Source organism: Littorina saxatilis, linkage group LG16 (genome assembly GCF_037325665.1).
Source record: "Littorina saxatilis isolate snail1 linkage group LG16, US_GU_Lsax_2.0, whole genome shotgun sequence".
Taxonomy (NCBI): Eukaryota; Metazoa; Mollusca; class Gastropoda; order Littorinimorpha; family Littorinidae; genus Littorina; species Littorina saxatilis.
Genome location: NC_090260.1, coordinates 5,795,093 through 5,818,099, shown reverse-complemented (window position 1 = coordinate 5,818,099; position 23,007 = coordinate 5,795,093). Strand labels below are relative to the sequence as shown.

The window sequence follows — 23,007 nt, the reverse complement described above, 5'->3', positions numbered from 1 at the left end:
AACATATCATATCTATATGTTTTTGGAATCAGGAACCGACATGGAATAAGATGAACTTGTTTTTAAATCGATTTGGGAAATTTTATTTTAAGCATAATTTTTATATTTGTAATTTTCAAAGCTTGTTTTTAATCCGAATATAACATATTTATATGTTTTTGGAATCAGAAAATGATGAAGAATAAGATGAACGTAATTTTAGATCGTTTTATAAAAAATAATTTTAATTACAATTTAGATTTGTAATGACCAAAGTCATTGATTAATTTTTAAGCCTCCAAGCTGAAATGCAATACCAAAGTCCGGCCTTTGTCGAAGATTGCTTGGCCAAAATTTCAATCAATTTTATTGAAAGATGAGGGTGTGACAGTGCCGCCTCAACTTGTTTTTAAAAAGCCGGATATGACGTCATCAAAGACATTTATCCATAAAAGTAAAAAAATTGTCTAGGGATATCATACCCAGGAACTCTCATGTAAAATGTCATAAAGATCGGTCCAGTAGTTTACTCTGAATCGCTCTACACACACACACACACACACACACACACACACACACACACACACACACACACACACACACACACACACACACACACATACACCACGACCCTCGTCTCGATTCCCCCTCTATGTTAAAACATTTAGTCAAAACTTGACTAAATGTAACAAGAAAAAGTAACAATAATGTTGCGAATCTACAGGTTAACAAACCTCAAAGCAGAAAATAAACAATAAACAGGTGGTCAAGGGTCACCTCACATCACCAGCTGGTACCGGTAGGCATCAGCTTACATACCGAAAATCCAAATACCTGAGGTCACGAATCCACACAAAAATAAACTAAGTAAAAGAATTTAGAAAAAAGAATCTAACCTGACAGAAAAATATAATTACTAAACATAGTTTTATCATAAAGCATCAAAAAAAGTTACACAATTATATACATTATATCCAACATATTATACATACATCTATAAATGAACTAAGTCAAAACGAGACACACAAACCTAAGTAAACTTTCATCTAAATCAGTGCCAGAAATGCCCTAAAGTAACCTACAAGAATCAGCTTTAGCACAGAAAGCTGATAAAAACAATTAAAATTACAAAAGAAAACCCAAAACTGAAGTTTCACAAATACGGCTCAGTCAGAGAAGAAGAGGTGTCTTTGTTGAAGCAGGCGGCCACCTCCGGAAGTGATGTAAAACTTCCTTATATGGGAGGAAACTCCATATCTCTAGCTAAAAATAGATCTCCTCTTCTAGCTTCAGCGCCTGACCACGGACCTATATTAGAATGTAGGTCCGTGGCCTGACTGACGGGTTTGACCTAGTTTTGGACCCACGCTTTGAGAGCGGCCACTTTGAATCTAGAATTCTAGAAGCAATCAAAGATCTCGCAAAGACTGATAATAACAACGTTCCTTCCAAAAGTTACAGGAAAATATCTCTCATGATCAACATCAGCACTTAGAGTTCATTGAAACAAAATGAGTTAGACTCAAATGAGAAATAAACATTCTGGCACTGATCAGATCCACGCGCTGATCAACAAGACAAAATCAAACAAGTGTTTGTGAAAAAATCTAAATTCTTCAATAAAAGTATCCTAAACCAAAAATGAGAACATGAAAATCATCTCATACACAAACACTTTCCACAACAATAAAGATACAACAATAGAGACATACCGGTCCGGGAATCAGATCAAAGTGATAAAATGCAGCCAGAAGATAAAAATGTCGTCACTCATTCAAGATGGCACAACGAGTAATGGACAGATCTAGAGCAATACCGGACTGACTGCAGCTAAAATAACTGGGTAATAAAAATTAGTCCGCTGAACTCACAACTTACACAAGTAAGTTGCAGAAAAACTTGCCCAAAGAATACATAAATAGAACAATTCCCCAATTAAAAATTGCCTACAAAAAGAGTCTACAAGATTATGTTTCTAATGGTCATTTTAAAATCCCTACACCAATTCAAACGTCAGCTATGCGTGGCTGGCTGGACCAATGAGACTTGATAATTAGGTCAGCCTCTAAAGAGGTCAGTCTTGGGGAATCAGGGGAGCTAACCTACTAGCCGAAACGGTACACAGTGAATACAAAGAGGGGTAGCAGACGACGCAAAAGCAAAGGGCTGTAGCCTACAGCGAAAATAAGTTGTGAACAATAATTAAGTTCTACTTTTCCTGTTCACACATGTAGGCCTAATTATGTACGTTATTGGTAAGGCTGTTAACATCACACAGGGACCGGCAGTGGAATGTGCTCCGCCGTGCAGAACCTCTGGGTCACCGGGGAACCAGGCTGTCTCTCCAGCCCCGCCCTCACACGTGAGTCTGTCAGTCAGCACATCGCCACGCCCACTCTTGTCATCGCCACTGACAGGAGCACAGGCAGGTGTCGCCACCAGCACATCGCCACGCCCACTCTTGTCATCGCCACTGACAGGAGCACAGGCAGGTGTCGCCACCAGCACCAGTCCCAGCACAGGACCCCACATAGAGTCTGAAAGGTAGTGTGTGTGTGTGTGTGTGTGTGTGTGTGTGTGTGTGTGTGTGTGTGTGTGTGTGTGTCTGTCTGTCTGTGCGTCTATTTGTGTGTGCGTCTGTTTTTTAAGTATGTCAGTCTGTGTCTGTCTACATATATATGTTTGTGTTTGAAAATATGTGTAAATTCTGTTAGGTATGGTCAATAGTCTTTTTTACACCAAGGCTATTCTAGGCGACCTTGACCCTGGCCCGCTGTGCCTCGGGCAAAGTCAGCCAATTTCTGCGCGTTGTTTGAATGGTGGAGCTGTACGATGGTGCACAAACATTGTTGTTATGGCGTGTGTGGAAGTGATTTAAGACACCGTGAGAGATCACACATGGTCGGTGTTGTATGGGTACCGTTTTCCAAACCCTCTAGAGATTTAGAAAAGTGCCGAAAATGGATTAAACTATGTGGAAGAACGATCGAGAGGTTCAACATCGAAAAAGTCAACAAAGACACCTACATTTGCACAAAACACTTCGTCGGGGGGCACTTTAAAATGACATGCTGTTTTTCTTCATAAGTATAAATGGAACAACAAAGATTGTACCATGCTTTGACTTTATGTGCTGAGAGAGGAAGAAATGGTTTAAGTGTGATACTGCAGCTAGTTAGCAAAACAATTTCACTGAAAAACTAGACAGCAAGTGACACATAGTCTACAAACCAATGAACACGAAGGCATTTAAGAAACAGGATCATTCTTTTAATCTTGTCAAACATTTTGAACATGAATCTCACTGCAAAAACACAATCTGACAGAACTGGCAGAAAAACAAAACTACTTCAGCATACAAATGGCCCACAGAATATGGTCTGAAATCAGACAAAAGCTTGCAGTTGCATACCACAAGAACACGACAAAGAAACAAATGGTCAAACTGAACTACGTGTCGTTCAAAGAAAAAATGGTTTGCCTCAAGGAAAAAGACTGAGATACATCACATAACTGTACAAGCTCACAAGAACTATTGATTGTAATCATGAGTACGACTAGACTGAAATGATAAATAATGTGCACCACCGTACTATTCAAGCACTAACAAGTGCCTCACACTAGCTTGTCACCAAGTAAACAAAGTAGGTTGTAACAAAATTGCAGATTAATACAAAAATAGTTCAATCAATAGTATATGTCACACCTGACATTAAACTAGTACTTTCCATCACTATCCTTTTCAGGCATTAAAAATAGTTTAAAGCAGCTAGCCCCACATGGAAGTAAGAGGCTCATTCACAAGCTAGTTAAGCTTTTCATTCTTTTGCTTTTCTCAAAAGAAAATTCATAGTATCACAACAGTATTCACAGCAGGCAGTTTTAAATCACGCAAGGGTCATTCTCCAGGTGGTTCACGAAATACATTGTAATTTTAAACAGAGACAATTTTCAGTTCACGCTTGAAGATGATTTTACTGACCAAGTTTCTCCCCATATATTTCATAACCCTGCAGGTGAAAATGGGAATACCAGCACAGAATGATTGTCAGTGAACATTTAATACCAACACTTCAAACTACATCACTCATCATAAAACAGAAGCTGTGACTTGGATTTAAATGAAAATCAAAACGCGGAAAAACTCATACTCTGATAATTGTTGTCCAAGTGTTTCAAACTACATCACTCATCATAAAACAGAAGCTGTGACTTGGATTTAAATGAAAATCAAAAAGTGGAAAAACTCATACTCTGATAATTGTTGTCCAAGTGTTTCAAACTACATCACTCATCATAAAACAGAAGCTGTGACTTGGATTTAAATGAAAATCAAAACGCGGAAAAACTCATACTCTGATAATTGTTGTCTAAGTGTTTGTGTGGTTAAAAAACAAATGTACCTGATCATGAATGAAATCAGAGCAACCCATATGATCATTAACCATTCACTGCCACTGGTCCATACGTATACTCTTTTCAAAAAGGAGATGGGTATGGAAGAGGCAGTGCTACTGTTAGTGATTCAACCATCCTCGTGCTGCGAAATGGGTATATGTGACCCTCCACCACGGAATGAGTCGCATGTCACCTTTGCATGATTTTCATATGTTTACATTTTCCTAAAGAGTTTTTTATGCTCTATCCAGTGGTGAAAACCGTTTTAAAAAAGAGCGAAAACTGTTTGAGTTATAAGCCTGTGACTAAGGTGACCCTCACACTGTTACCAGACACTCCCCGGACTTATATTAAGCCTAGCGCAGAACCGCGCGAGGTGACATGCGACTCATTTCGTGGTGGAGGGTCACATATTCAATATTTCATGGAAGCTTACTAATATTTGCATGTATGCATGCAAACATACTGTGACAGTACTAATACAGTAAAAGCATTATTGAGGGTGAACAGCCTGCTTTACATGGTTTCAGTGAGGAGTAACAATACTAACAATAACATGCCTAAGTTGTGAAATATAAGTACTTGCCCCCCCCCCCCCCCCGGACACTGGCAAAATCCCAGCAGAATGTCCCCATCTTCGCTGACGATTATCCACAGTTTATAGAGGAAGTGCGTATAGGACGCAGGGACGCGCACCTTGGAGAGCCCTCACTGGTGTGATGAGTGCGGGCCGACCATGACATTGCCCTCACTGTTGTGGTGAGTGCGGGCCGACCATGACATTGCCCTCACTGGTGTGATGAGTGCGGGCCGACCATGACATTGCCCTCACTGTTGTGGTAAGTGCGGGCCGACCATGACATTGCCCTCACTGGTGTGGTGAGTGCGGGCCGACCATGACATTGCCCTCACTGTTGTGGTGAGTGCGGGCCGACCATGACATTGCCCTCACTGTTGTGGTGAGTGCGGGCCGACCATGACATTGCCCTCACTGTTGTGATGAGTGCGGGCCGACCATGACATTGCCCTCACTGGTGTGGTGAGTGCGGGCCGACCATGACATTGCCCTCACTGTTGTGGTGAGTGTGGGCCGACCAGGACATTGCCCTCACTGTTGTGGTGAGTGCGGGCCGACCATGACATTGTCGTTACTGCGCTCTTGCAATTGCTTAAAGCTCTACCTTAAATTGATGATGTTGGAGTGAGACACAGTATAGCAACACTCCGAGCCCCAAGCCTGGCAGCAACAACATCTTGCAGCCATCCAGTTGGCCTTGCCCTATCCAAGTCGCTCTGTTTTCGTCATGCTACACGTGTGCCGAATTGTCCTTGCCAATAGAATTTTGCAATAATTCGCAATGATCGGGACATGGTCGCAAGACATTCGCAAACCATTTGTCTTATGTTTCGAAGATAGCAACAATCATGTTCCTAATATTCGCAAGGAAGTCATATTCTTAACTTTTTTGCAACGTACTCGTAAGTATTCGCAAGACATTCGTAATCATCGCAATGTATTCGTAACGCTCGCAAGGCATTCGCAAACATTCGTTATGCCTGTCTTACACTGTGCCGAATATCCTTGCGAACATTCGTAATCATCGCAATGTATTCGTAACGCTCGCAAGGCATTCGCAAACATTCGTTATGCCTGTCTTACACTGTGCCGAATACTCTTGCAGATATGGATTCGTATGCATTTGCAATGATCGGTAGACATTCGCAAGCACTCGCAACCATTCGTAAGACATTCGCAAGGATACGTAAGGCTTCGAATGGTCAATATTTGTCCTGTCCATTCGTCTCTTTTTTGTGTGCCGAATACAATGTTCATATACACATTTCTTGCTAATGTCTTACGAATGGTTGCGAGTTCTTGCGAATGTGTACCGATCATTGCGAATGCCTTGCGAGCGCTACGAATACCTTAACGATGGTAACGAATGTCTTGCGAACACTTACGAGTACGTTGCTAAAAAGTGAAGAATATGCCTTCCTTGCGAATATTAGGAGCATGTTGCTAGTATTCGCAACAAGAGACGAATGGTGGCGAATGGCTAAGAACATTTACGAATGTCTTGCGACCATGTCCCGATCATTAAGAATTATTGGCGAATTCTATTCGCAAGGGAAATCGGCACACAGTGTACGAGCAGTATTACGAACAATGCGAATTGCATAATCGCTTTATTCGTAACATGGTTACAAGCAATCGCAAAATTCGCAAGGCCACTCGCAACGTTCGTATTACATCCACAAGACATTCGTTTATAGAAGTGTATGCATTCACAATGATCGGTAAGGCTTCGCATTTTCAATATTATTTTGTTCCTGTCCATTCGTCTCTGTTTTTGCCGAATACAACATGTTCATATTCGCAAGGATATTCGGCACAGCGTAAGACAGCTGCATCATAGGGGCATGGTGCTACATTGCATCATTTTGTCAGTGTTTAATTTTAAAAGGACAAGCACAAATCACTGAAAGTTTGAAGACAATGCGTTAACAAGTTACCATTGTTTGTCGCATTACCCGCTAAAACGGCTTCAACAACTGCCTTGTATGCCTTCTGAGAGGATTGACACCTACATCGCTCAGCATGCCATAGCGTCCATGTTAGACCAGACATGTGAACAAAACTGACTGTGTTGGGTGCAGATTTGATTGTTCTGTCTAATTACATGCTAAACATGTTTCAATTTAGTTGTTCTGATTTGTTGTCGATTTTAACGCAGGAACCTTGCTTTTGCGAATTTAATTTTGGGGAATGTCTGTGTTGCAGGTTCCACTCTATTGACACTACGTCATGTAAACTAAATCTGTTTTCTGAACAAGGTAGGAAAATCAAAGGACTTTCCAGTCATATACTTGGTTTTACAATCAACAGCCTCGTCAGAAAGATCTGCCCTCAAACGCATGTGAACAGTTTTTTTATGACGAGAAGTCTAGATGTACATGATGTTTTAAGTCACACACAATGTTACCAAGCCATGTCACAGTATCAGATGTACGTGATGTTTTAAGTCACACACAATGTTACCAAGCCATGTCTCAGTCTAGATGTACATGATGTTTCAGGTCACACACAATGTTACCAAGCCATGTCACAGTATCATATGTACATGATGTTTCAGGTCACACACAATGTTACCAAGCCATGTCACAGTATCAGATGTTCATAATGTTTCAGGTCAGAGCCAAGCAGCACGATGGCGAGCTCTCAGGAGCCAGAGGACCAAGGGTCAAGGTTGTCAAACAGTGAGGTAAGTGAACAAACTTGGCCACTAAGTTCACCGACATTATACAAGCTTAAAATTGTTAATTTTCAAGGTAAATCATTACATCATTCAGACTCCGTATCAGGTTTTGTAAGGGTTTGATCATTGTCACATTGTACACGACCCGAACCATCAACAGCCTCGTTGCTTTACACGCTGACTGAAACTTTCCGTCACACCAATCTCTGACACTGATGTCATACCAATCCCTTGACAAGAGATTGGTGTGACATCAGTGTCTAGAGATTGGTGTGACAACAGTGTCGACATCAGTGTCAAAAGATTGGTGTGACATCAGTGTCTAGAGATTGGTGTGACAACAGTGTCGACATCAGTGTCAAGAGATTGGTGTGACATCAGCGGCAATGGATTGGTGTGACATCAGTGTCAGAGATTGATGTAACCGAAAGTGTGGTGGCAGGGGTGTGGGTGGGGGAGGAAAAAGTAAAACACAGCTGTGATGATGAGAGGGATGGGGGTAGGGGTGTGAGACGTAGGAGTAAAACACAGCTGTGATGTTGAGAGGGATGGGGCAGTGATGTGAGACAGAGGGGTAAAACACAGCTGTAATGATGAGAGGGATGGGGTAGTGGTTAAAGACGGAGAAGTAAAATACAGCTGTGATGATGAGAGGAATGGGGTAGGGGTGTGAGACGGAGGAGGAAAACACAGCTGCAATGATGAGAGGGATGGGAAAGTGGTTAAAGACGGAGAAGTAAAACACAGCTGTGATGATGAGAGGAACGGGGTAGGGGTGTGAGACGGAGGAGGAAAATACAGCTGTGATGATGAGAGAGATTCGGTAGGGGTGTAAGACGGAGGAGAAAAACACAGCTGTGATGATGAGAGGGATGGGGGTAGGGGTGTGAGACGGAGGAGTAAAACACAGCAGTGATGATGAGAGGGATGGGGTAGTGGTGTCAGACGGAGGAGTAAAACACAGTTGTGATAATGAGGGGGATGGGGGTAGGGGTGTTAGATGGAGGAGTAAAACACAGTTGTGATAATGAGAGGGATGGGGGTAGGGGTGTAAGACGGAGGAGTAACACACAGCAGTGATGATGAGAGGGATGGGGTAGTGGTGTCAGACGGAGGAGTAAAACACAGTTGTGATAATGAGGGGGATGGGGGTAGGGGTGTAAGACGGAGGAGTAACACACAGCAGTGATGATGAGAGGGATGGGGGTAGGGGTGTTAGATGGAGGAGTAAAACACAGTTGTGATAATGAGAGGGATGGGGGTAGGGGTGTAAGACGGAGGAGTAAAACACAGCAGTGATGATGAGAGGGATGGGGTAGTGGTGTGAGACGGAGGAGTAAAACACAGCTGTGCTAATGAGAGGGATGGGGGTAGTGGTGTGAGACGGGGGAGTAAAACACAGCTGTGATGATGAGAGGGATGGGGTAGTGGTGTGAGACGGAGGAGTAAAACACAGCTGTGCTAATGAGAGGGATGGGGGTAGGGGTGTGAGACGGAGGAGTAACACACAGCTGTGATGATGAGAGGAATGGGGTAGTGGTGTGAGACGGAGGATTACAACACAGCTGTGATGATGAGAGGGATGGGATAGTGGTGTGAGACGGAGGGGTAAAACACAGCTGTGCTAATGAGAGGGATGGGAGTAGGGGTGTGAGACGGAGGAATACAACACAGCTGTGATGATGAGAGGGATAGAGTAGGGGTGTGAGACAGAGAAGGAAAAAACAGCTGTAATGATCAGCGGGATGGGGGTAATGGTTATAGTCGGTGAAGTACAACACAGTTTTGATGATGAGAAGAATGGGGTAGGGGTGTGAGACGGAGGAGAAAAACACAGCTGAGATGATTGGATGGATGGGGGTAGAGGTTGGAGACGAAGAAGTAAAACATAGCTGTGATGATTAAAGGGATGGGGGTAGTGGTGTGAGACGGAGGAGCAAAACACAGCTGAGATGATTAGATGGATGGGGGTAGCGTGTCAGACGGAGGAGTAAAACACGGCCGTGATCATTAGAGGGATGGGGTTAGCGGTGTAAGACGGAGGAGTAAAACACAGCTGTCAATATGAGAGGGATTGGGGTAGTGGTGTGAGACGGAGTAATACAACACAGCTGTGATGATGAGAGGGATAGAGTACGGGTGTGAGACGGAGGATAAAAAAACAACTGTGATGATAAGGGGGGTGGGAGTAAGGGTGTAAGCTGGAAGAATGAAACACAGCTGTGATGATGAGAGAAATTGGGGTAGGGGTGTGAGATGTGGGAGGAAAACATAGCTATGATGATGAGAGGGATTGGGGTAGTGGTGTGAGACGGAGAAAAACAACACAGCTGTAATGATGAGAGGAATAGGGTAGGGGTGTGAGACGGAGGAGGAAAACACAGCTGTGATAATGAGAGGGATGGGGGAGGGGTGTAAAACGGAGAAGAAAAACACAGCTGTAGTGATGAGAGGGATGGGGGTTGGGGTTTGAGACGGAGGAGTAAAACACAGCTGTGATGATGACAGGGATGGAGGTAGTGGTATAAGACGGAGGAGTAACTCACAGCTGTGATTATGAGAGGGATGGGGGTAGGGGTGTAAAACGGAAAATAAAAACACAGCTATGATGATGAGAGGGATGGGGTAGTGGTGTGAGACGGAGGAGGAAAACACATCTGTAATGATGAGAGGGATGGGGGTAGTAATGTGAGACAGAGGGGTAACACACAGCTGTGATGATGAGAGGGATGGGGGTAGTAGTGTCAGAGGGAGGAGTAAAACACAGCTGTGATTATTAAAGGGATAGGGTAGGGGTGTGAGACGGAGAAGAAAAACATAGCTGTGATGATCAGAGGGATGTGAGTAGTGGTGTTAGACGGAGAAGTTAAACACAGCTGTGATATCAAGAGGGATGGGGGTAGGGGTTAGAGACGGAGAAGTAAAACATAGCCGTGATTATGAGAGGGATGGGGGTAGTGGTGTGAGACGGAGAAGTAAACCACAGCTGAGATGATTAGAGGGATGGGGGTAGTGGTGTGAGACGGAGGAGTAAATCACAGCTTAGATGATGAGAGGGATGGGGTAGGGGTGTGAGACGGAAGAGTAAAACTTTAACGATCAGCGGGATAGGGTAGTGGTGTGAGACGGAAGAGTAAACCACAGCTGAGATGATTAGAGGGACGGGGGTATTGGTGTAAGACGGAGGAGTAAAACACGGCTGTGATAATGAGAGGGATGGGGCAGTTGTGTGAGACGGAGGAGTAAAACGCAGCTTTAATGATCAGCAGGAATGGGGTAGTGGTGTGAGATGTAGGAGGAAAACATTGCTGAGATGATGAGAGGGATGGGGGAAGTGGTGTGAGATGTAGGAGGAAAACACAGCTGTGATGATGAGAGGGATGGGGGTAGTGGTGTGAAACGGAGGAATACAACACAGCTGTGATAATGAGAGGGATAGAGTACGGGTGTGAGACGAAGGATAAAAACACAGCTGTGATGATAAGGAGGATGGGGGTAGTGGTGTGAGCTGGAAGAATGAAACACAGCTGTGATGATGAGAGGGATGGGGCAGTGGTGTAAGACGGAGGGGTAAAATATAGCTGTGAGGATGAGAGGGATGGGGGTTGTGTACGACGGATAAGCAAAACACAGCTGTAATGATCAGCGGGATGGGGGTAGTGGTGTGAGACGGAGGGATAAAACACAGCTGTGATGATGAGAGGGATGGGGTAGGGGTGTGAGACGGAGGAGGAAAACACAGCTGTGATGACGAGAGGGATGGGGTAGTTGTTAAAGACGGAGAAGTAAAGCACAGCTGTGATGATGAGAGGAATGGGGTAGGGGTGTGAGACGGAGGAGGACAATATAGCTGTGATTATGAGAGAGATTGGGTAGGGGTGTGAGACGGAGAAGTTAAACACAGTTGTGATATCAAGAGGGATGGGGGTAGGAATTAGAGACGGCGAAGTAAACCATAGCCGTGATTATGAGAGGGATGGGGGTAGTGGTGTGAGACGGAGAAGTAAACCACAGCTGAGATGATTAGAGGGATGGGGGTAGTGGTGTGAGACGGAGGAGTAAAACACAGCTGTGATGATGAGAGGGATGGGGTAGTGGTGTGAGACGGAGAAGTAAACCACAGCTGAGATGATTAGAGGGATGGGGGTAGTGGTGTAAGACGGATGAGTAAAACACAGCTGTGATGATGAGAGGGGTGGGGTAGTGGTGTGAGACGGAGGAGTAAAACACAACTGAGATGATTAGAGTGACGGGGGTAATGGTGTGAGACGGAGGAATAAAACACAACTGAGATGTTGAGAGGGATGGGGGTAGTGGTGTGAGACGGAAGAGTAAAACGCAGCTGTAATGATCAGCAGGAACGGGGTAGTGGTGTGAGACGGAGGAGTAACACACAGCTGTGATGATGAGATGGATGGGGTAGGGGTGTGAGACGGAGGAGGAAAACACAGCTGTTATGATGATGAGAGGGATGGGGGTACGGTTGCAAGACGAAGGAGGAAACCACAGCTGTGATTATGAGAGGGATGGGGGTAGTGGTTAAAGACGGAGAAGTAAAACACAGCTGTGATGATGAGAGGGATGGGGGTAGGGGTGTGAGACGGAGGAATATTACACAGCTGCGATGATGAGATGGATAGGGTAGGGGTGTGAGACGAAGGATAAAAACACAGATGTGATGATAAGAGGGATGGTGGTAGGGGTGTTGAACGGAGGAGTAAAGCACAGCTGTCAATATGAGAGGGATGGGGGTAGTGGTGTGAGACGGAGAAATATAACACAGCTGTGATGATGAGATTGATAGGGTAGGGGTGTGAGACGAATGATAAAAACACAGCTGTGATAATAAGAAGGATGGGGGTAGGGGTGTGAGACGGAGAAGAAAAACACAACTGTGATAATAAGAGGGATGTAGATAGTGGTGTGAGACGGAGGAGGAAAACACAACAGTGATAATAAGAGGGATGGAGATAGTGGTGTGAGACGGAGGAGTAAATCACAGCTTTGATTATAAGTTGAATGGGGTAGTGGTGTAATACGGAGAAGGTAAACACAGCTGTGATGATGTGGGAGACGGGGGTAGTGATGTCCGACGGAGGAGTAAAACACAGCTGTGATGATGAGAGGGATGGAGTAGGGGTGTGAGACGAAGGATAAAAACACAGCTGTGATGATGAGAGGCATGGGGTAGTGGTGTAAGACGGAGGAGGAAAACACAGCTGTGATGATGAGAGGGATGGGGTAGGGGTGTGAGACGGAGGAGGAAAACACAGCTGTGATGATGAGAGGGATGGGGGTAGGGGTGTGAGACGGAGGAGGAAAACACGGCTGTGATGATGAGAGGGATGGGGGTAGTGGTGTGAGACGAAGGAGTAAAACAAATCTGTGATGATGAGAGGGATGGGGGTAGGGGTGTGAGACGGAAGAGGAAAACACAGCTGTGATAAAGAGAGTGATGGGGTAGTGGTGTGAAACGGAGTAGGGAAACACAGCTGTGATGATGACAGGGATGGAGGTAGTGGTATAAGACGGAAGAGTAACTCACAGCTGTGATTATGAGAGGGATGGTGGTAGGGGTGTAAAACGGAAAATAAAAACACAGCTATGATGATGAGAGGGATGGGGTAGTGGTGTGAGACGGAGGAGGAAAACACATCTGTAATGATGAGAGGGATGGGGGTAGTAATGTGAGACAGAGGGGTAACACACAGCTGTGATGATGAGAGGGATGGGGATAGGGTTGTGAGACGGAGGAGTAAAACACAGCTGTGATGATGAGAGGGATGGGGGTAGTGGTGTAAGACGGAGGAGAAAAACATAGCTGTGATGATCAGAGGGATGTGAGTAGTGGTGTTAGACGGAGAAGTTAAACACAGCTGTGATATCAAGAGGGATGGGGGTAGGGGTGTGAGACGGAGGAGTAAACCATAGCCGTGATTATGAGAGGGATGGGGGTAGGGGTGTGAGACGGAGGAGGAAAACAAATCTGTGATGATGAGAGGGATGGAGGTAGTAGTGTGAGACGGAGGAGTAAAACACAGCTGTGTTGATGAGCGGGATAGGGTAGTGGTGTGAGACGGAGAACGAAAGCACAGCTGTGATGATGAGAAGGATGGGGGTAGTGGTGTGAGACGGATCAGTAAAACACAGCTGAGATGATGAGAGGGATGGGGCAGTGGTGTGAGACGGATGAGTAAAACACAGCTGTTATGATGAGAAGGGTGGGGGTAGTGGTGTGAGACAGATGAGTAAAACACAGCTGCGATGATGAGAGGGATGGGCGTAGTAATGTGAGACAGAGGGGTAAAACACAACTGTAATGATGAGAAGAATGGGGGTAGGGGTGTGAGACGGAGGAGAAAAACACAGCTGTTATGATGAGAAGGGTGGGGGTAGTGGTGTGAGACAGATGAGTAAAACACAGCTGCGATGATGAGAGGGATGGGCGTAGTAATGTGAGACAGAGGGGTAAAACACAACTGTAATGATGAGAAGAATGGGGGTAGGGGTGTGAGACGGAGGAGAAAAACACAGCTGTGATGATGAGAGGGATGGGGTAGGGGTGTGAGACGGAGGAGAAAAACATAGCTGTGATGCTCAGAGGGATGTGAGTAGTGGTGTTAGAAGGAGAAGTTAAACACAGCTGTGATATCGAGAGGGATGGGGGTAGGGTGTCAGACGGAGGAGTAAAACACAGCTGTGATGATTAGAGGGATGGGGGTAGGGGTGTTAGACGGAGGGGGAAAACACAGCTGTCAAAATGAGAGGGATGGGGGTTGTGGTGTGAGACGGAGGAATACAACACAGCTGTGATGATGAAAAGGATAGAGTAGGGGTGTGAGACGGAGGATAAAAACACAATTGTGATGATAAGGGGGATGGGAGTAAGGGTGTGAGCTGGAAGAATGAAACACAGCTGTGATGATGAGAGGGATTGGGGTAGGGGTGTGAGATGTGGGAGGAAAACACAGCTGTGATGATGAGAGGAATAGGGTAGAGGTGTGAGACGAAGGATAAAAACACAGATGTGATGATAAGGGGGATGGGGGTAGGGGTGTGAGACGGAGGAGGAAAACACAACAGTGATAATAAGAGGGATGGAGATAGTGGTGTCAGACGGAGGAGGAAAACACAGCTGTGTTGATGAGAGGGATGGGGGTTAAGGTGTAAAACGGAGAAGAAAAACACAGCTGTAGTGATGAGAGGGATGGGGGTAGGGGTATGAGACGGAGGAGTAAAACACAGCTGTGATGATGACAGGGATGGAGGTAGTGGTATAAGACGGAAGAGTAACTCACAGCTGTGATTATGAGAGGGATGGTGGTAGGGGTGTAAAACGGAAAATAAAAACACAGCTATGATGATGAGAGGGATGGGGTAGTGGTGTGAGACGGAGGAGGAAAACACATCTGTAATGATGAGAGGGATGGGGGTAGTAATGTGAGACAGAGGGGTAACACACAGCTGTGATGATGAGAGGGATGGGGGTAGTGATGTCAGACGGAGGAGTAAAACACAGCTGTGATGATGTGAGGCATGGGGTAGTGGTGTAAGACGGAGGAGAAAAACATAGCTGTGATAATCAGAGGGATGTGAGTAGTGGTGTTGGACGGAGAAGTTAAACACAGCTGTGATATCAAGAGGGATGGGGGTAGGGGTTATTAGAGACGGAAAAGTAAAACGTAGCAGTGATTATGAGAGGGATGGGGGTAGTGGTGTGAAACGGAGGAGTAAACCACAGCAGAGATGATCAGAGGTATAGGGGTAGAGGTGTGAGATGGAAGAGTAAATCACAGCTTAGATGTTTAGAGCGATTGGGTAGGGGTGTGAGACGGATGAGTAAAACTTTAACGATCAGCGGGATAGGGGTAGTGGTGTGAGACGGATTAGTAAAACACGGCTGAGATGATTAGAGGGATGGGGGTAGTGGTGTGAGACGGAGGAGTAAAACACGGCTGTGATAATGAGAGGGATGGGGTAGTGGTGTGAGACGGAAGAGTAAAACGCAGCTGTAATGATCAGCAGGAACGGGGTAGTGGTGTGAGATGTAGGAGGAAAACATTGCTAAGATGATGAGAGGGATGGGGGAAGTGGTGTGAGATGTAGGAGGAAAACACAGCTGTGATGATGAGAGGGATGGGGGTAGTGGTGTGAAACGGAGGAATACAACACAGCTGTGATAATGAGAGGGATAGAGTACGGGTGTGAGACGAAGGATAAAAACACAGCTGTGATGATAAGGAGGATGGGGGTAGTGGTGTGAGCTGGAAGAATGAAACACAGCTGTGAGGATGAGAGGGATGGGGGTTGTGTACGACGGATAAGCAAAACACAGCTGTAATGATCAGCGGGATGGGGGTAGTGGTGTGAGACGGAGGGATAAAACACAGCTGTGATGATGAAAGGGATGGGGTAGGGGTGTGAGACGGAGGAGGAAAACACAGCTGTGATGACGAGAGGGATGGGGTAGTTGTTAAAGACGGAGAAGTAAAGCACAGCTGTGATGATGAGAGGAATGGGGTAGGGGTGTGAGACGGAGGAGGACAATATAGCTGTGATGATAAGAGAGATGGGGTAGGGGTGTGAGACGGAGAAGTTAAACACAGCTGTGACATGAAGAGGGATGGGGGTAGGATTTAGAGACGGTGAAGTAAAACATAGCTGTGATTATGAGAGGGATGGGGGTAGTGGTGTGAGACGGAGGAGTAAACCACAGCTGAGATGATTAGAGGAATGGGGGTAGTGGTGTGAGACGGAGGAGTAAAACATAGCTAGCTGTGATGATGAGAGGGATGGGGTAGTGGCGTGAGACGGAGGAGTAAACCACAGCTGAGATGATTAGAGGGATGGGGGTAGTGGTGTGAGACGGAGGAATAAAACATAGCTGTGATGATGAGAGGGATGGGGTAGTGGTGTGAGACGGAGGAGTAAAACACAACTGAGATGATTAGAGCAACGGGGGTAGTGGTGTGAGACGGACGAGTAAAACACAACTGTGATGATTAGAGGGACGGGGGTAGTGGTGTGAGGCGGATGAGTAAAACGCAGCTGTAATGATCAGCGGGATGGGGGTAGTGATGTGACATGGAGGGGTAAAACACAGCTGTGATGATGAGATAGATGGGGTAGGGTTGTGAGACGGAGGAGGAAAACACAGCTGTGATGATGAGATGGATGGGGTAGGGTTGTAAGACGAAGGAGGAAAACACAGTTGTGATGATAAGAGGGATGGGGGTATTGGTTAAAGACGGAGAAGTACAACACAGCTGTGATGATGAGAGGGATGGGGGTAGTGGTGTGAGACGGAGGAAAATAACACAGCTGAGATGATGAGATGGATAGGGTAGGGGTGTGAGACGAAGGATAAAAACACAGCTGTGATGATGAGAGAGATGGGGGAAGGGGTGTGAGACGGAGGAGTAAAACACAGCTGTCAATATGAGAGGGATGGGGGTAGTGGTGTGAGACGGAGAAGTATAACACAGATGTGATGATGAGAGGGATAGGGTAGGGGTGTGAGACGAATGATAAAAACACAGCTGTGATAATAAGAAGGATGGGGGTAGGGGTGTGAGACGGAGGAGGAAAACACAACAGTGATAATAAGAGGGATGGAGATAGTGGTGTGAGACGGAGGAGTAAATCACAGCTTTGATAATTAGAGGGATGGAGATAGTGGTGTGAGACGGAGGAGTAAATCACAGCTTTGATTATAAGTTGAATGGGGTAGTGGTGTAAGATGGAGAAGGTAAACACAGCTGTCATGATGTGAGGGACTAGGGTAGTGATGTCAGACGAAAAGTAAAACACAGCTGTGATGATGAGAGACATGGGGTAGGGGTGTGAGACGAAGGATAAAAACACAGCTGTGATGATGAGAGGCAAGGGGTAGTGGTGTAAGACGGATGAGAAAAACACAGCTGTGATGATGAGAGGGATGGGGCAGTGGTGTAAGACGGAGGAGGAAACACAGCTGTGATGTTGAGAGGTATGGGGGTAGGGGTGTGAGACGGAGGAGTAAAACACAGCTGTGATGATGAGAGGGATGAGGGTAGGGGTGTGAGACGGAGGAGGAAAACAAATCTGTGATGATGAGAGGGATGGGGGTAGGGGTGTGAGACGGAGGAGGAAAACACAGCTGTGATGATTAGAGGGATGGGGTAGTGGTGTGAGACGGAGAACGAAAGCACAGCTGTGATGATGAGAAGTATGGGGGTAGTGGTGTGAGACGGATCAGTAAAACACAGCTGAGATGATGAGAGAGATGGGGTAGTGGTGTAAGACGGAAGAGTAAAACACAGCCGTGATGATAAGAGGGATGGGGGTAGTGGTGTGAGACGGAGGAGTAAAACACAGCTGTTATGATGAGAAGGGTGGGGGTAGTGGTGTGAGACAGATGAGTAAAACACAGCTGCGATGATGAGAGGGATGGGCGTAGTAATGTGAGACAGAGGGGTAAAACACAGCTGTAATGATGAGAAGGATGGGGGTAGGGGTGTCAGCCGGAGGAGAAAAACACAGCTGTGATGATGAGAGGGATGGGATAGGGGTGTGAGACGGAGCAGAAAAACATAGCTGTGATGATCAGAGGGATGTAAGTAGTGGTGTTAGACGGAGAAGTTAAACACAGCTGTCATATCAAGAGGTATGGGGGTAGGGTGTGAGACGGAGGAGTAAAACACAGATGTGATAATGAGAGGGATGGGGGTAGGGGTGTAAGACGGAGGAGTAAAGCACATCTGTCAATATGAGAGGGATGGGGGTAGTGGTGTGAGACGGAGGAATACAACACAGCTGTGATGATAACAGGGATAGAGTAGGGGTGTAAGACGGAGGATAAAAACACAATTGTGATGATAAGGGGGGTGGGAGTAAGGGTGTGAGCTGGAAGAATGAAACACAGCTGTGATGATGAGAGGGATTGGGGTAGGGGTGTGAGATGTGGGAGGAAAACACAGCTGTGATGATGAGAGGAATAGGGTAGAGGTGTGAGACGAAGGATAAAAACACAGCTGTGATGATAAGGGGGATGGGGGTAGGGGTGTGAGATGGAGGAGGAAAACACAGCTGTGATAATAAGAGGGATGGAGATAGTGGTGTCAGACGGAGGAGGAAAACACAGCTGTGTTGATGAGAGGGATGGGGGTTAAGGTGTAAAACGGAGAAGAAAAACACAGCTGTAGTGATGAGAGGGATGGGGGTAGGGGTATGAGACGGAAGGAGTAAAACACAGCTGTGATGATGACAGGGATGGAGGTAGTGGTATAAGACGGAAGAGTAACTCACAGCTGTGATTATGAGAGGGATGGTGGTAGGGGTGTAAAACGGAAAATAAAAACACAGCTATGATGATGAGAGGGATGGGGTAGTGGTGTGAGACGGAGGAGGAAAACACATCTGTAATGATGAGAGGGATGGGGGTAGTAATGTGAGACAGAGGGGTAACACACAGCTGTTATGATGAGAGGAATGGGGTAGGGGTGTGAGACGGAGGAGTAAAACACAGCTGTGATGATGAGAGGGATGGGGTAGTGGTGTGAGACGGAGGAGAAAAACATAGCTGTGATGATCAGAGGGATGTGAGTAGTGGTGTTACACGGAGAAGTTAAACACAGCTGTGATATCAAGAGGAATGGGGGTAGGGGTTAGAGACGAAGAAGTAAAACGTAGCAGTGATTAAGTGATGGATTGGGGTAGTGGTGTAAGACGGAGGAGTAAATCACAGCTGAGATGATTAGAGGGATGGGGGTATTGGTGTGAGACGGAGGAGTAAATCACAGCTTAGATGATTAGAGAGACGGGGGTAGTGGTGTGAGACGGATGAGTAAAACTTTACTGATCAGCGGGATGCGGGTAGTGGTGTGAGACGGAAGAGGAAAACACAGCTGAGATGATTAGAGGGACGGGGGTAGTGGTGTGAGACGGAGGAGTAAAACACGGCTGTGATAATGAGAGGGATGGGGCAGTTGTGTGAGACGGAGGAGTAAAACGCAGCTGTTATGATCAGCGGAATGGGGGTAGTGGTGTGAGATGTTGGAGGAAAACATAATGATGAGAGGGATGGGGGTAGTGGTGTGAGATGTAGGAGGAAAACACAGCTGTGATGATGAGAGGGATGGGGGAAGGGGTGTGAGACGGAGGAATACAACACATCTGTGATGATGAGAGGGATAGAGTACGGGTGTGAGACGAAGGATAAAAACACAGCTGTGATAATAAGGGGGATGGAGGTAGTGGTGTGAGACGGAGGAATACAACACTTGCAGCTGTGATGATGAGAGGGATAGAGGTAGTGGTGTGAGCTGGAAGAATGAAATACAGCTGTGAGGATGAGAGGGATGGAGGAGGTGGTGTGAGACGGAGGGGTAAAATATAGCTGTGAGGATGAGAGGGATGGGGGTTGTGTACGACGGATAAGCAAAACACAGCTGTAATGATCAGCGGGATGGGGGTAGGGGTGTGAGACGGAGGGATAAAACACAGCTGGAATGATGAGAGAGATGGGGTAGGGGTGTGAGACGGAGGAGGAAAACACAGCTGTGATAATGAGAAGGATGGGGGTAGGGGTGTAAGACGGAGAAGTAAAACACAGCTGTGATGATGAGAGGGGTGGGGTAGGGGTGTAAGACGGAGGAGTAAAACACAGCTGTGATGATGAGAGGGATGGGGTAGGGGTGTGAGACGGAGGAGGAAAACACAGTTGTGATGATAAGAGGGATGGGGTAGGGGTGTAAGACGAAGGAGGAAAACACAGTTGTGATGATAAGAGGGATGGGGGTATTGGTTAAAGACGGAGAAGTAAAACATAGCTGTAATGATCAGAGGGATGGGGTAGGGGTGTGAGACGAAGGAGAAAAACATAGCTGTGATGATCAGAGGGATGTGAGTAGTGGTGTTAGACGTAGACGTTAAACCCAGCTGTGATATCAAGAGGGATGGAAGTAGGGGTTAGAGACGGATAAGTAAACCACAGCAGAAATGATGAGAGGGATGGGGGTAGTGGTGTGAGACGGAGGAGTAAATCACGGCTGTGATGATGAGAGGGATGGGGGTAGTGGTGTGAGACGGAGGAGGAAATCACGGCTGTGATGATGAGAGGGGTTGGGGTAGGGGTGTTAGACGGAGGAGTAAAACACAGCTGTGATGATGAGAGGGATGGGGGTAGGGGTGTGAGATGGAGAAGAAAAACATAGTTGGGACGATGAGAGGTATGGGGGTAGGGGTGTGAGATGGAAGAATTAAACACAGCTGTGATGGCGAGAGGGATTGGGGTAGGGGTGTGAGACGGAGGAGTAATACACAGCTGTGATGGTGAGAGGGAGGGGGTAGGGGTGTGAGTTGGGTAGGGAGGAGGAAACAGCTGTGATGGTGAGAGGGAGGGGGTAGGGGTGTGAGTTGGGTAGGGAGGAGGAAACAGCTGTGATGGTGAGAGGGAGGGGGTAGGGGTGTGAGTTGGGTCGGGAGGAGGAAACAGCTGTGATGGTGAGAGGGAGGGGGTAGGGGTGTGAGTTGGGTCGGGAGGAGGAAACAGCTGTGATGGTGAGAGGGAGGGGGTAGGGGTGTGAGTTGGGTCGGGAGGAGGAAACAGCTGTGATGGTGATAGGGAGGGGGTAGGGGTGTGAGTGGGGGAGGGAGGAGGAAACAGCTGTGATGGTGAGAGGGAGGGGTTAGGGCGGGGGTGAAATAACACACAGCTGTAGGAATAGCGTTCCCCAGAGAGTCCTTAGTATTATCAACACTGCTAGCGAACACGTGTGTTGCTCTCGATACAGTTTTGTTATTCAAAAGACCTTGAACAGGTTCAAACATTATTTTGAGGAGACAGTACATCGTCAGGTCTTTGATTCCAGAGGGAGTTTCTGAACGCCTGGTTCCCTAACCTGCACAGGGACGTCTATATGATCCCCCCGCACCAAGTAGACACGGTGCACGTCACAAAACAGCACACCCAGGGAGGTGACTTGATCGACGTGCTGAAAACTCAACAACAAATCGACAGTGATAGCACTAAGCGTACAGAGGTCAGTGACGTCGTACACATAGACAGAGCGCTGAAGAAAGTCCACTGCTGCATGAATAAGATCAAGGACAAAGCAGAGAGTCAGAAAGAAGTTTTAATAATAATGACTCAAGGCAAATGTGGCCTTTACGGCGCTGGTTCCCGAAGCCTCTACACTGGGGCAGCCGCCAGGAGCATGAACAGCGACGAGACAGAACCTTTAGTTCTGCAAGAAGACTTAGTTCTGGAGGAAGACTTTGTTGATCTGCTGGTCATTGATCGTAACCGGGGAGTAATGATGGGGGCAATCATACGTCAGACAGAAGAGGACCCTCATGCAGTTCAAGAAGAATTGCGGAAGGCAGCTGATTACCTGCAGCAAGCTGGAGATGTCGTGAAGCGTTGTGTTCTGGGTGACTTGGACCTACCCCAGCCTGCAATCCACCAGGCCATTCTCCTGCCTCACACGACCAGACGCTGTCTAGTGGAGGCGCTGCAAAACATGGACGATGTAAGTATGCAATACCCCCCCTCCTCTACAAACGCACACATACACACACGCACGCACGCCAGCACGCACACACACAACTACACAGCCACACACAAACACACACACCCACACACACACACACACACGCACACACACACACAAACACACACATAAAGAGAGAGAGAGAGAGAGAGAGAGAGAGAGAGAGAGAGAGAGAGAGAGAGAGAGAGAGAGAGAGAGAGAGAGAGAGAGAGAGAGCGTGCGGATAATGTTTGAAGAACACAGAGAGAGAGGGGAAAGAGGGGATAACAATTTCCCCATCAACAGATACTGAGTTTCTCTTTTCCACGCGCACTTTGTTTACCTTGCTGACGAGAACAACACTTTCGGAACACTGAGGTAGCTTCGTTGACGTCAATTTGCGGTACATTTGAAAACGACGTCATTTGAGTTTTAAACGAGTCACTCAAAACGGGCAGACAGCTTTCTATTACATGCGGAAACACTGTGGTGCTATTGTTCAGAAAAACTCTTCTTTTAGGCCCAGAAGTCAGATGATTCCGTATGTAAGTATAGTTTAACTGTCATATTATGCAGCGCGTGTTAAATCGTTCTTTGTTATATCCTCCATTTATTTGCAGTCCGTGTGTGTTGACCTCAGTTGCAGAAGTTGGAGCAGTGTTTGGGCGTGAAGGCAGGGCAAAGGGTCGACAAGTGGTGTCTCTGTCATGATGATATGACAGACGACACCAGACGAGACGCCTGGTGGAACACCTGCTGGAAGGGGGAAAAGGCAGGGGACCCCGCAATGAAGGGAGGTTCCACGTATGAAAAGCTTGTGGCAAGGTAGAGTCATTTTATCGGTAAAGTAACCACACACAGAG

The 23,007-nt window shown here is 46.6% G+C and overlaps 1 protein-coding gene across 1 annotated transcript in view; it reads left to right on the top strand.

Moving 5' to 3' along the window:
• LOC138949823 (uncharacterized) overlaps window positions 1–23,007 on the top strand; it is a 49,375-nt gene that overhangs the window by 21,366 nt on the left and 5,002 nt on the right. Inside the window, exons 4-7 of the mRNA XM_070321600.1 lie at window positions 2,258–2,523; window positions 7,568–7,640; window positions 21,485–22,144; window positions 22,785–22,969. Of these exons, the coding sequence (XP_070177701.1) occupies window positions 2,258–2,523; window positions 7,568–7,640; window positions 21,485–22,144; window positions 22,785–22,969 (1,184 nt within the window). The remainder of the gene's footprint in view (window positions 1–2,257; window positions 2,524–7,567; window positions 7,641–21,484; window positions 22,145–22,784; window positions 22,970–23,007) is intronic.